A 14,858-nucleotide genomic window follows, 5' to 3' on the forward strand; every position below is an offset into this window, starting at 1 on the left:
TCTGTGTGTGGTTCATAACGAACATGTATATCCCTTACTTATTTATTTTGCTTCGCTGTCCTAATTGTGTCTTTCTTAGAAACCAGAAAGCTCGTTTGGAAATTGCTTTCTTTACCTCAGTAGGTAAATTATTTCTGTTTGAAGTTCCCAGAGGTGTAGGAGCTTGATTGGCCGGAGGACACGGCAGGGACCTGTCCCAGGAGTGTTGTGTGGGTAGCCAGGTGCTGAAGAGTATTCACTGGTCTACCAGCAGCAATACAGCCCTGTCCCTCAGCTCAGCTGCCCCGCCGCCCCCACCAAGTTCAGGGCTCCTGAGCTGCAGAAACCTGGGCACAGTAGGGAGTAGTAACACGATACACCTTGATCTTCTAGAATCCGAGCCCTGCTGCGGAGCTCCTGGCGGCCGGAGGCGCTGCAGCAAGGCTGCACGTCCCTGCCAGTCCGCGTCATGAACACCATCGTCTTCAACAAGCTCGGGGGAGCCGTGCTTTTTGAGGACCGAGGCACCCCAGAGCGGGAATGTGGCAGCCGGCCCTATGGTGGTGTCCTGGACAATCCACACACACGCCCGGAGGTGGGCATTCCAGATGGCCCGCCCCTCAAAGACAACCTCAGCCTGAGACACCGGAGGACCGGGTATGCTCAAGCCCTGGGGCTGGTGCCCACCCGGGAGTCCGGAGGGGTAGGGGCAGCGAGTTGCGGGGGGGGTGGATGGGGATGTAAAGTACAGACTAAGATCTGAGGATCAGGAGTCTGCAGTTTACCCCAGGAGGACAGCTCTATTCCTCCTGGACTGGTACGCCCAGTTCTTAAAGATTTACCTTCTCAAAACTGGAGGGATTAATTTCTTAGAACAGTTCAAAAGAGTCTTGGTGGAAATTGAGTTGGCGCCGAGTCCCTATGCCCAGTGCTGGTGTAGTTTCTTGCTTTCTCTGCATATCGCCAGAGCAGATTGAGCGCTGTGCTCTGTGACTGGATAAAGTCAAACAGACGGGCCCCAGGTAAGGCCTCGGGGGCTTCCTCTTCTGTGGCCAGAGGATCTCATCTTGGCCTCGGGGTTCCCTTGGCCTGAGTCTAGGTCGTTCCCGTAAGGCATTCCTGATGCTCACAGCTCGGCGGGGCCCGCGGCGAGCCCGGAGGAGTAGGCGGCGGACCTGCTGGCTTTCGGTTTCTGGGGGTAAGCGGGCTGTCGTCGCCCAGGAGCTCCGGGGTGAACCATCGGCTCCAGACTCGGGCCTTGTAGGGCAGCGTGCGCGTGGCCAGGTCCTAGAGGCTCCTAAAGGGGCCGACCTCCTCCTGAACCACAGCATAAGCTGCTTGTTTAGCCGCACTAATACTAACTAATGGAGACTAGGCTTCCCCAAACTGTTATAACCAGGCGGCGCGGCTGGAATTGCATTTCAAAGGGTTCGAAGAAGCTGACTCCCGGCAGGCAGGGACGCAGGCGCACGAGCGGGGACTGGGGCTTGGAGCGCTCGCAGTTGAGGGGCGACACCTCCCGGAACCTCTCGGGAGCGCATCACCCCAAATCGGCTCTAGAGTGAAGCCTGTTTTGCTTGCTTCTCTTGGAAGTCGGCTTTCTTCAGGGTCTTTTACAAACCTTTACCTGCTGGGACGACGTTTCATACTTTTCACTCTTCCTAAAGAGGGAAAGAGGTCCTAGACTGCTTTGTAGGGTCTGCTGTTTTCCTAGCTCTCCATAAGAGCATCATACGAAATCAGAGAGTTCAGAAACCTAGGCAACCATCATACTTTGCTTTGTTTCTGCAGTCCAGTGTATGTTCTCTGACCACTGGAGACTTGCAGCCCCAGGACCTGAGCAAGAGAAATTGGAGGGCGGCCCTCCTCCCGAGGCCAGGGCCGCTCAATGCCCTGGGTCACTTAGCTCTGGGTCCAGATCTGCAGTTTAGAGAACACTTTTCCAACCACGTGATGTTTGTCCCTACCCCTGCAACACTGCCTTACTGGGATCAAGATAACTCCCCACTTTCAATATAAATGTAAGGCTTCACTGGCACAGGACCCCAAGACCAGCAGGCTATTCGGAGACATGCACAGGAACCAGTGCTCCCACGGAGAAGTCGTGGAGTTTCCATTTCTTGCTTTGCCCCGACTGGGGGGGCTCTCAGAGTTGAGGTGCATAAGGACAGACACCCTGGATCGGTGGGGATGGGGTTCGCTTAAGCCCAGGTTGGGTGCTGACATCGCAGAAATGTGACCTATCACGGAGGTCCTTCAGGCCACCCAAAAGGTGTCACTAACACATCCCTCTCCTTTCCTCATGACCCAGGGCCCGGCAGAATGGAGGGAAGGTGAGGCACAAGCGACAGGCCCTGCAAGACATGGCACGGCCTCTTAAGCAGTGGCTTTATAAGCATCGTGACAACCCGTACCCCACGAAGACCGAGAAGATATTGTTGGCCCTCGGTTCACAGATGACGCTAGTGCAGGTAAGACTCTTTAAACCGGGTTCTCGTTTCGCTGCCAGCAGGCGAGGAGCAGAATCACCATGGTTCCTCTCACTAGGAAGGATGGAAGGATGGCGCTCAGCTTTCAAAGGCGGGTCCAGATTCTCTGCCTTCTGTTTCCGAGGAGGATGGGGGATAGGCACAGGTGACAGGTCCTGTGGTGCGTGGAAAAGAGATTTCCACCCCTATCAGTGCGAATGATTGGGCCGGAAGGAGTCTCAGTGATGCGCTGTTGGGGTGGAGGGGATAGAAGATCTGCTGCTATGTGAGAAGATGGGTAGGAATTTGGATTCAGGAGTCATGATGGGTAAGGATGGTGCTACCCACCGTGATTTTCAGTCTTTAGTGTGTATCCATTACCAGGGAGTCTACTTGGAGCACAGATTGTTGCACCCTGCTCTGCTCAGCTTTCCTGATTACGTAGCTTTGGGGCGGGGCCATAAAGTGCATTTCTAACAAGTTCCCAGGTGGTGCTGAAGCTGCCTCTTCAGCTTTGAGAAGCCTGGGCCTTCGGTGCTTATTGGACCCAAGTTAAAGCTCCCCATACAGATTAAGTAAAAATAACCATTATTCAGAGGTAAGCCAGAAAACAGTAAAGGTGGCTTTTAAACGCTGCCTCCTCCCAGCACAGCTGGAAGCCACAGCGCATCATTAGTTTTCTCCTGGCTAAGGAGAGAAGATCCTAGAATGTGAGCGGCCAGTTCACTTTGTCAGCTCTAGAGAAATCATGCCAGCGTGTTTCTTTTGTAGTGAACAAACTCTGCTTTTTATTTAATTAGCTTTTCTGAGCACAATCATATTTGCTATTCCCCCAAACCGTCGGTACAGAGCAGTTACTACCAGTTTTACCGAGGAGCAGGGTTGCTGAGGATAAGACCTTGGTAGAATCAAATGCTTTTCCATCACACCAAAGTTCTCTTTACTGAACATAGAGATATAAAGCTTTGTGTAAACAACAGATTCAGAAAGAGGAGGTCACAGGAGAACCTGGAAACTCCATATCCTACAGTAGCACAAGCGAGAAAGTTTACGCATTTTGTCAAACAAACAACAAAAGGACACTTCGAGATCCAAGATAAAATTGCACTCGATAAAATAAAAATCTCCTTCCAGAGTATTTGCAGTTTCATTTAGGGATTACTGGAAAGTATGACAAAGCATTGTGTTGACTTGTAGCAAGGCCCCACAAAGTTCCAACATGTATTTTTCTGCTCATTTTCAGAATACAGTTTTAGAGAAAACCATCTGCTTTTTCTTCCTATCAACAGGAAATTGTAATAACGGTGATTTGCCACAGCACTGGAGGCAAGAACTAGTTCTGTATTCTTGGCTTGAGATCTGTTTAACACAAAACTCTGAACCTTACAAAAGCAGTTTCTATTTAGATTGTAATAACTATTTAGTTATTACAATCAGAAAAACTTGACTTATGAAAATAAATGCATATGCTCCAATGTTAACTTAAACAGGCCTGTTACTTATCCTGGATATATGCCTGCTTGCAGAGGTGCTTGGATACTACTAGTAAGTTCAACTAAAAAACAGTACTTTGCTTGATCACGTGGCTTTGCTACTGCTCATATGTAAAGCAAGTCTATTTTACATGTTTTTAAAAACAGTGTTTGGTGGTTAAAAAGCAACATTTGTAGTTATATGACAGAAATTTAAATTGTTATATTTTAATTATTAGCTTGAGTGACCTGAAATACAGTTATACTTTTAACTTAGTTATATAGTTACTTGCCACTTGTAATGACAGTTTTCTATATAAATAACTGCTTTCACACTTATATCTTGGTAATATTATTACATTTTTCTAACTTCTGTGAAATTACCATTTAAAATTTTTATTTTATAGCATTCAGAGCATAAAAATATATAATTCTTAATTGTAGCAAGGATTGCAATAAAAGATGATACATGTATAACAATGGCTTTTCTATTATTGTCAGTAAGATAAATCTCTTAAATTTTAAAATGATCAGTGGAAAAACTTGAAATGCATAAAATTACCACCCAGGAACTTTAATTATAACTCATCTTGGGTTCAGTTATTTTCAACTGTACACAATGGCATATGCAAAAGATGGATGTAATATTCGATGTATACCCACACATGCATTTATATAGGAATTTATATAAGTCAAAAATGAATTAGACATCCAAAGCATATTCCAGATTTATGGGAACTGCATAAATTATGCAAATACTTTACACTTCTAAAGAAAAAGCATAGAGCTGTGGTATGAGTCAAGCTTTTGATTCTTGCAAATTAGACTCCTCCGTGTCCTGAGTCAAGCTGTCCCTCTGAGTCACTTTATCCTGTGGAGTGAGCTTCTTGAGAAGAGTGGTCATGTCTTACTCATGGGGTTCACCCCATAGGATGACTCTTTCCATGTAGCACACTAGCCCTACATGCCTGTAGATCAAATAGCTTCCTTCTGGGAAAAGGCATCCGAGTCACACATAGCTCTCCAGAATGTCTTTCTGACAATTACAGGATGTCTTGAACTCTGGTTTTAGTTTCAGAACAGAGCAGAGAACACGCAACTTATCAGCTCCATCCTGTAGCATGAGTGTTCAGAACATGCACAAGTCTGTCTCACTTTATTTTCTAATTGTCTACCATATATACCATACCAATGTGTGTGCCTGCAGGGAGATGAGAAAAGCTGCCCTTGCTTCTGTCTGAGCTCTTGATTCTCGTTCACTACAGGGTCTCCTCTTGTTTCTTCCTCACGGTTTATTACAGCAGGCTGTCGCCATAACTATTTTATTCCTCAACAAAAATATCTTAAGTTTGGGTATTTATTTTGCATTTAACATTCCTGTGAGTATGTGTCAAACTTTTCCTAGACTGTACTTTTCCTTTCCTTTGCTCCTCTTAAACTGCCAAGAGAAGGGGTGAAACCTAGTCAGCAATCTCCCCTGAAGCATGGAAGTAAAAAGATGGAAATATGCTTTAGTACTTTTTCTGATACATAGAATCCCAGAGGACATTGGTTGGTACCTACAGTTTTTCATCCCTGAGAAAATGAAACAGAAATGAATGAACTGACTATGTGACTCTCATTTACTATTTATTATTCATTCACCTTAACAGTTTGGTTTTAATTTGCTATAATTGTGTTTAACTCTTACTGGCACATGCCATCTCTATGAGACCACAAGAAGCATTTTTATCAAAATTAAGGAGAATATTTCTGTGTGGCATGCTTTGATGTCAATCAAACAGGATCTTATGCTGGGCCTGGTTCCCATCACTAACACTGTTCATATAGAAATGTGCTCTGTACTCCTGAAATAGGAATAGCTTGTGTTGTCATGGAGCATTAACAAGTAATTTGAGGTGGAATGTCTGTATTATCGCCAAGGTGTGTAGGTTACCAAGGGACAATGCTTGAGTGTTGGTACTTCTGGTAACACAATTTTACATTCCTGTGATGTGCTTGTGTACACTTGGTAAAAATCACTGTATTACAAAAATTTGTTTCCAGTATTGGCATAGCTGTTTTGTTTTGTTTTTGGGTTTTGGTTTTTTTTTTTTTTTTGTAGTTGAGTATGAGTATTTATTCTGGAGTAATACTTGTTATACTTGTTACATATTCAACAATATCTTCGATGAGGCCTTATATGTCATTCCAAGTGTTATAAATACATAAGTAGATGCCCAATATTTACACTAATAACTCAGAGTATGCATGTTAATTTCACATGTTCAAAACTTCCTGTTCATTCCTTTGATTTCACACTGCAGTTTCTCTGTTCACACAACAAATCCAAGCACCTTTGGTAAAGATGTGTGGAAAACAGTTTTCTCTTCCAGCTCTTAGAGATTTGGCTCTTTCAGCTTTCACTATAAAATGTGCCATTTTAAACGCACTTCTGCCATTTAAATTCTGTTCCAGAAGCTTCCCTTGGTAAGAGAATGTGCAGGACAACATGGAGTCCATAGTAGATGTAAACTGTAGAAAATGTGTCTATATTTTACTGTCAGTGACACAAGAAATTTATATGAAATCAATGAGAAAAAATGAAAAATATACAAATTCACCAACCACTAGTATTTCTGTTGTTCAAAAACATCAATATTAAATACTGCAATCTAAACCTCACTATTAAGTTGTACTGTACGTTTCTGGTGATAAAATACTGGCAGTGTATGTATGCTAGTAGACTTGGTGTTGTTCAAACTTATGAAACCAGTTTAGAAAAAGCCTATGTTAATATCACTGACATTTCTGGAAAATTCTCCTAATGTCATTATATAATGGGTTGAGAACTATGAATATGTAAGACATTAAAAAGTAGATGATCTCTAATTGTGAAAAGCCAATTAATTCCCTGTGACATTTAAATGTTCTTCCAATTTTACACATTAGACTTATAGTGTACTAATGTTTGGCTTTTTTTTTTTTTTTTTAACTGACAGGCCATTCCACTTTGATTATATGAAGTGTCATGAGAATTGGGTTTTATACTGTTCCATATGGGTATAATGCAAGTTAGTAAACACTAGTTAAAATATAACTGATGCAATCTGAATTAAATGTTGTTTAGTAAAGATGTAACCAAAGGGGTTTGGTGCTGGGTCCTGGGAAATGTGTTATGAATATAGGAGCAGATGCAGGCTGGCCTCCTCTTTGTGAGAGGGGCAAAGATGGGCCTCACATGAAACTGATTTAGAAGGGACAGTGGTAAGAGTAGGAGGCAGGATGGACAGCTAGCCATATACAAAGGGATTGGCTGGCATGTAGACAGTGAAGGCTGTTTCACAGCTCTGTTTTTAGAGTTGATAAAGACGTTAGGAAATGTCTGATCCATTACAGCAGGTGAAGGAATTGCTGGTTTTTTTTTTCCATGCTGAATATCAAACCCAGATCCTTGCATGCGCTTGGCAAGTGCTCTACCACTGTGTTACATCCCATCCCCCCTGGATGAAGTACTCGGAGTTCAGGAAAAGTTGGAATGAATTAATTAACTTTACATGACATACCATATTTCTAGATAATTCATGATAGGAAATCAGGCCACTTTTCATTATACCAGAGTCACAGGACAGCAGGATGTTAATGATGACTTGAATAAGTAAATTGATTAAGTTAAAAAAAAATGCATCATATTTGAATTTGCTAATGGTTGTTAAGATCCATTTAAGAGAACAGAATGGAAACTAGGGAAGTTTGAAAGAATTTTTCAGTTCATGAAAATTTGGGCAGTGAGTTAGAGAACCAGAGGGGAGGGAGGGAAAAAGAAGAGACCAAGGGCTCCCTGCTTCCATGGAGGATGACTGCCCCGGGTATCAAATTATTCATGGTTATAGGGGTTCAGGTGTGTGTGTGTGTGTGTGTGTGTGTGTGTGTGTGTGTGTGTGTGTGTGTGTTGATATGGCCTTGCCAAGGCCTGCACATCACACCATAGCTAGTATACAATAGCTACTCACTGTGTATTCGTTGGATAATTACTCCTAGACATTGCCTATGTGTTGAGGATGGAGAGACTAAGAATTTGAAGCACTGAATCATAGTGATAGTAGTTCAGTTTAACTGCAATAGAAGTTGATGAAAACTAAGGTTTTTGAGGTGGTCTGGTACACACCGAAAGGAGCCATCTTGTTAAGGCAGAAGGGGGTAATATGAGTGTAGTCAATGATGACTTTATGTGAAAAAAATAACATGTTAGACAAGGAGGAAAATGTGGTTTCCCTTTTTAAAGAGCAATCAATATAGTTTTAATAATAATTAGATATTGGGCAATTTGCAATAATACTTCTTTTGTATTTATAACACTGACACTGTACTATAACTACCCTAAATATATTGATAGTATGACTAAGAAAGGAAAATGAAGAATCTTCCACTGAAAACATTGCCACACAAGCCATTATAGTAATAGGAATTTGTGTTCTGGAACAAATTCACAGAAAAAGTAATGATATTTATATAGTTCATATTTTTAAAAGCAAATATAGTCCTTTAATTTTTTTCAATTGTAAAAACTATATGCTATTGATATACTGATAGCATAGTATTTTAAGAAAAAGGACATTTTATCCTTTAGGAACTCAATGGCTCCTTGAAGAATGAAAATTATTCAGATGTCACTTCTTTGCCTTTACTGATGTGTTCAACAGTAGACTTTCAGTTTCAAGCAGGAGTCCTGGCCTCCCCATTACCTCTGACTGTACCTTCAATCATTTTGCTAGCTCCTCTTTAAGTGTCCAGTCTCCTTAAGTGGCTCCCAAAGCTTGGCTCTCAACTCTCTTCAGTTCATCTATTCACAGCTTAGCCTGAAAGTGAACCTCTAAGCCTGTAACTCTCAAATCGAACCCTCCCTTCCTTCAAGTCTTAGGTACACCTTTTGTTTTCCTGTTGGACCTTCATCTGTGTGCGTCTCTAGTGCCTTAGCTTAGATATTTCTCAAACAGGGCACACAGGCACATCCTCAGATTTTTCAAAATCTCAGGGCAATACAAGTTGGTCGACTCAACATCACCGTTAACTTTTCTGCTCATTGTGTTTGTGGGTTCCTGCACCATTCACCTCCCTCTTCCTTTACCCCTCCCCATCTCTTTTGAGGTGATGCTTCCCACTATTCCCCAAGCTGAACCCAAAACCTAGATTCTCCTGCCTCGTCTCCGAAGTACCTAAGACCACAGGTGTATAGCAGGAACCCTGGTTTTGGATTCTTTAAGAGAAAGTAATTGCGTAATCGCCATGTCTTAATGCTTTGTTAATTGAAAAACTAATGCCATTTTAGGTGTCAAATTGGTTTGCTAATGCTAGACGTCGGCTGAAGAACACTGTTCGTCAGCCAGATTTAAGCTGGGCCTTAAGAATAAAGTTATACAACAAGTACGTGCAGGGCAATGCGGAGCGGCTCAGCGTGAGCAGCGACGACTCCTGCTCGGAAGGTTCGTTCAGCTTTTTATTTTCCTGTCGTTGCTTTGCCATTGTAATAGGTCCACCCTAGATGCTGTCTTAGTGGTTGACCCCACAAGATATTGTAGTGTCACAGATTTGTTTTTTATTGCCCGAGGTAACCTCACCTTTACAGTTTTATAAAGCAACAGGATTATAGCCATTCCTCTGTTTATAGATTTGTCATGGGGTGGGGCGGGGGAGTGACTGAGCATTTTCATTAAAATTAAATACCCTATGGAACAATTACATAGGTTCCTGCTTCCTTTTACCTAAAAATTAACCTTATGTATAAAAAATAATCTTAAATATGGCATATGCTCTTGCATTGTGCATATTTTAATGACCAAGTGTGACAGTTGAGCAGCTGGGGAAAGTATGTGCAAGTACTAGTTGGTGATATTTTTTCCCCCTCAGATGGAGAAAATCCCCCAAGAAATCACATGAACGAAGCAGGCTACAGCACCCCTGCCCATCACACTGTGATTAAAGGGGAGAGCTCAGTGATAAAAGCTGGAGTGAGACCAGAGTCAAGGGCGGCTGAGGACTATGTGTCACCTCCCAAGTACAAGAGCAGCTTGTTGAACCGCTACCTTAACGACTCTTTGAGACATGTCATGGCCACAAGCACTGCCATGATGGGGAAGACAAGGCAAAGGAACCATTCTGGATCTTTTAGCTCCAATGAATTTGAAGAAGAGCTGGTGTCTCCGTCATCATCAGAAGCTGAAGGCAACTTTGTCTACCGCACAGGTAAGCCCGGGCTTTGTTGTAGTGACGGTGACCTGAGTGAGACAGACAAAAAACTGTGGCAGGGGGATTTATTATAACAAATACAAGAAAGCCGTAAGATACATTGGTTGCTGTAATTAATTCTGACATAAAGCTCTTGATTGGTTTTAAACTGGCAGTAGATGTATTTGTTAGAAGATGATGGTCTCAGCCTGAGATATTTTGCTCTGTAATAATTTGGATAAGAGTCTTCATTCTTACTGATACTTTTAATGATGGTGATGTGACAACAGAATAGATTCTTCACCGTGTATGGACCCATGTGTGCTGCCATGCTCAGCTTTATCCCCTTGAGATTTGGTCTCTCATTGGACCTGGATCTAGGCACTGGGGTTACAGGCACATGCCCCATCTTGCTTAGCTTTTTCATGAGGGTGCTGGGGATCTGAGCTCAAGTCCTCATTTTTGTGCAACAAGTTTTCTTTCCCTCTGAGCCATTTCACTTGCCTGATGATAACAATATTTAAAGGATGTATGTGCTCCCTTTCTGAGTAATCCATACAGTGGAGGATTGTGCTGGATTGTGGCCAGCCATGCAAATGTTTTATATACCACCTTTTCTTTTTACATACTTTGACTACTAGAAGTGATAGGAAATGAATACAAATTAACACACGTGCCAGCATTTTCAGAAAGAAAAACACAAACCTGGATTCACTTACTTTGGAAATTTCACTTTGGTTCCTGGAAAGTACAAGTAGGGCTGATAAATGGCTTTGAAATTTTTTATATTCATTCCAGAAATATTGAGCTGATTTCTACCTGTCCAAAGCATTCAGATGGAGTAGCACGTTGGCGAAGATTTCTATCTTGACTTTAGCTCAGAGAAATTTGCTTTTAAGGAGTATTTGAGCAGGGATACTTTGGAAGAAGGGATAGGTGAGATCTACATCTGGTATTGATGCAACCTGACTCCTGGGAACACCGGTGAATGAGCCTGATGTTAGATCTGGAGACAAGAATGCACTCAGCCTAGCCAGTTACACCACAGATGAAAACACCAACCAAGAACACAATGGTTCAGCATTGGCTGAACAGCACAGCAGGGTCTATACAAGAGCTTCCAAGAGGGGAACCTCTGCCAGAACTATGATTATATCTACTATCACCAGTAGCTATCCTACCTGCCTGTAGCTATCCTACCACCACCAATTATTGCCTGTAGTTACCCTACCATTAATCAATGCCTATAGTTACACCACTGTCTATAGTTACTCTACCACCAATCAGTGTCTGTTGTTATCCTTCTACCATCAATCATAGCTTGTAGTTAGCCTACCACCACCAATCATTGCCTGTAGTTATCTTACCACCACCAATCATTTCCACCATTGACAATAATAGTATTTTCCCCAAGAATTTGTTGAATACCATGTGCCCAACACCATGGCAGATGTGATATCCAATGATAACCTTAGAGAAGAATGAGGCAGATAATTTCCTGTCCCTGGAGACTTTTCCAGTAGGATTTAGTTCAAGTCTTTTTTACATTATAAAACTTATGTTTCAAGGTATATTATATGACAGGGATCAAGTTAGAAAGACTACAAGGTGAAACCTGTAGCTGAAGTGAATGACCTAAGTAATCTTCTTGGAGGACCACCCAGCACACGATGGCAGAAAGAGAAGATAGAGATCTGAAGGTGCTACCTATCCATCAGCTCCCATAATACATATGTGGCTTTTGTGTGGCAGGCTTTTCTCTGACTACTGGGCTCCTCTCCTTGAAATAAGGGTATTTGTTTAACTCTTACTGAGTAGTTAACCCACTATTCCCAGTCATTTACTGACTAGTGACAATACACTTGGCCTTGCTATAAGGACTACATACCTCTACACAAACTAACATTGTTGAGGTGCCTGACTTGGCAACAGTGGAGTTTTAGGAAGGAATCCACAGTTAGTACACTGAGTACTGCCTTCTGATTGATTAGCCTGAAATCTCCTCAAGTGTCTACAGATGTGAACAGCATTATCATCCCAAAAGTGTCAGGACATCCTTAAAGAGCTGAGTCAACATTTTCAATTTTCATCTCTAACTCCCACATAAAGAATCCCAAGCAGGCAGATATACAAAAACAGCCTCAGAAGGAGGAAATGGCTATAGGAAAAAGTTAAAATAAAAAGACACGCACATACACACACACACTATCCTGAAGTGCTGCGAACAATTGTTTGACAGTATACCATTTGTAACTGTGTATATGCCTTGATATTAGCCTTGAAAATAAATGATAAATTCATGAGTAAGAAAGTTTTATAAATGACAAATAACTGGAAAAATTTAGGTTTTTAGTGAATTTGGTGTCCCCAAATTATGAATTGATTTTTTTTCAAACTTTGAGTAACTAAGTATTAAGTTTAAACATTTTCTGGAACCTTTGAAATTATATCAAGTGCTTCAGTTGTTTTAAAAAAATGTAATGTAATTCTAATCCCAGACCAGATTAAGATCATATGAAAGTCTTTTTATGATACAGAGCACTGAGTGAGTTGGGGAGATTTTTTCAGCTCAAGCTATGCAAACTGCAGAAGCATGGCATACAGCTATGACAATACAAACATACACATACAGGTACAGCAAATGCAATTTGAAGAAAAGTGCAGTTAATGAGGTGAGTTAGGTAGCAACTGTTTATTTAGAAAAGTTTCTTATGAACACATTTATGTTACCCAGTAAAAGCAAGATCATATGCCTGTAAAATGCCCGATCATGTTGTTTGAAAATGTGTGCTCTTCAAAGGTGACAGAACGGTTCGAAGGAACACTGTGCCTGCAGTTGATTCTTTTCAGACTGAGATACTTGGGCTGTTTGTTTTTCTTAAACCATTCCAAAAGTACTTGGTCCATATTAAGCACCATTCTGTTCGCCTGCCAGCTCTCTAGAAATAAAGCCCATTCTCACTGACCCAGTCAGTGAGAAAGCAACCTAGACGCGCAAACTTTTCATACATGTGTGTAAACTCTAAAAGAACAGCCTGATTTTTTCCCATAATGTCCAAACTTAAAAAATTAAGAGAGAGTCCAAGGGCCTGAAAGTGCTGTGCAAAGGTTCAGGCCAAACAATAAATGGCTGTCTTCAGAGGGACTGAGGGATAGCACCCTCATAGCCAGGTTACCTTGAGTGCTTTCCGAGTGACCGCTGTGGCTTCCTGGCATCTGAGCCGACTCCAAATTCTTTCATTTCATCTGGTTATGTCTCTTTCCTCATCAGAACAGAAATGTTTGAAGTCTGATAATCACCCACACTCCTACCTCACCTTCTGTATACAAAGACGTTAACTCCATTTAAAAAAGTACACGCTAAGTGTGGTTGTTCTCTAGGCTCAGTGATTACAATTACATCTCCCTGCCTTTTTCCCCTTAAGAATATATACTTCATTAAGAATATGGAATCCGGAATTGAAGTGAAAGTTGGTGTGTGGAAGGATTGTGGGGCACCGGTGAAATTTTATTTCACTAATTCCTTTTAAGACAGAGCCTTTCTTTGTAAACCAGAGTGGCCTGAAACTCACTGAAATCTATCTGCCTGTCTGACTTCTGGGTGCTGGGATTAAAGTTGTTCACCACCACACCTGGCTTTCCCCATTCTTGTTAATCATGAGAGGGAGGAAAGAGTGTGTGGATTATTAAGCAGAAACCGTCAATGCATGAATGTTTTGCTGGTTTTTATGTAAACATTATTTCTCTGTATTTTGCAGACTTGGGCATTATGCCAAAGCCATAATAAATCCTCAGTAAATATTCACTGAAACATTTCCAATACAACTGACAAGAACCCCCAATGTTTTAAATACAATTAAGTGACGCTGGAGGCAGGCAGTCACTCAGTGTGTTCATGGGACGAAATTCCATGAATTAAAACGAGTAGGGATTTTCAGATGTTTGCTGGAGCAAACCTCCAACACAAAGTGGCACCCAAGTTTCTGGTGCTGAGGTGGTTCTGAGGCATCAGGATAAATGTCTCTAGACATCATTCTTCCTTATGCCTCTCTCTCTTCCTCATGTTCTCCACACAAGACCAACCAACTATGCCACCTTATAAAACAAGTCCTCATTAGGTCCTTGCCTAGAGGATTTAAGCCTGTCTTATGCCTCAAGACCAAATCTATTGAATTTTCTTCTGTACAGGAAGAGGGAAAGAAGTTTCTAAATGTTGTGATTAGAGGACATCAGGAAAGCCTAGAAATAAAACTTAAGGACTTCTGCTTTCCACTGCTGGGGAACAAAGGGTGTGTCTGTCTGTCTGTCTGTCTGTGTCTTTGTGAGTGTTCATAGCTCACAAGTGAATCTCTTTAGGAGTGACTGGGACATTCAAGCATTTTTCTGAGCCCACTGTCAGTAGATTCTCAGTAATTTGTCAATGTAGCCTTCTCCCAAGAGGCCAAGCATTTCAAGTTCATCTTGTTAAGCTGACTTAATTAGTCACATCTGTCCTAGAAAAACAGCCAGACCTCTGGGACTGCTCTCTGTGTGATGTGAATTAATCATATTTAGCCTTTCCTGCACTTGACTGAGGTGAATATCCCCAGTAAAGGGGCAGTTTTTGATGGACAGCGAAAAGAAACCATGTTCTTGGTACATGAGACAGACACTTTGAGATGTAGGAACTGTTTGGACTGCCTGCCATGGTTGCAGAGCTAGAGCCAAATGAGAGAGCTGGGCAGTGGAGCTGCTC

The 14,858-nt window shown here is 42.0% G+C and overlaps 1 protein-coding gene across 1 annotated transcript in view; it reads left to right on the forward strand.

Moving 5' to 3' along the window:
* Positions 1-434: 434 nt before the first annotated feature.
* The window catches only part of Mkx (mohawk homeobox), a 64,199-nt gene continuing 49,775 nt past the window's right edge, over positions 435-14,858 (forward strand). Inside the window, exons 1-4 of the mRNA XM_051205614.1 lie at positions 435-636; positions 2,291-2,450; positions 9,228-9,381; positions 9,806-10,141. Of these exons, the coding sequence (XP_051061571.1) occupies positions 449-636; positions 2,291-2,450; positions 9,228-9,381; positions 9,806-10,141 (838 nt within the window). The 5' untranslated portion in view covers positions 435-448. The remainder of the gene's footprint in view (positions 637-2,290; positions 2,451-9,227; positions 9,382-9,805; positions 10,142-14,858) is intronic.

Source organism: Phodopus roborovskii, unplaced genomic scaffold (genome assembly GCF_943737965.1).
Source record: "Phodopus roborovskii unplaced genomic scaffold, PHOROB, whole genome shotgun sequence".
Classification (NCBI taxonomy): Eukaryota; Metazoa; Chordata; class Mammalia; order Rodentia; family Cricetidae; genus Phodopus; species Phodopus roborovskii.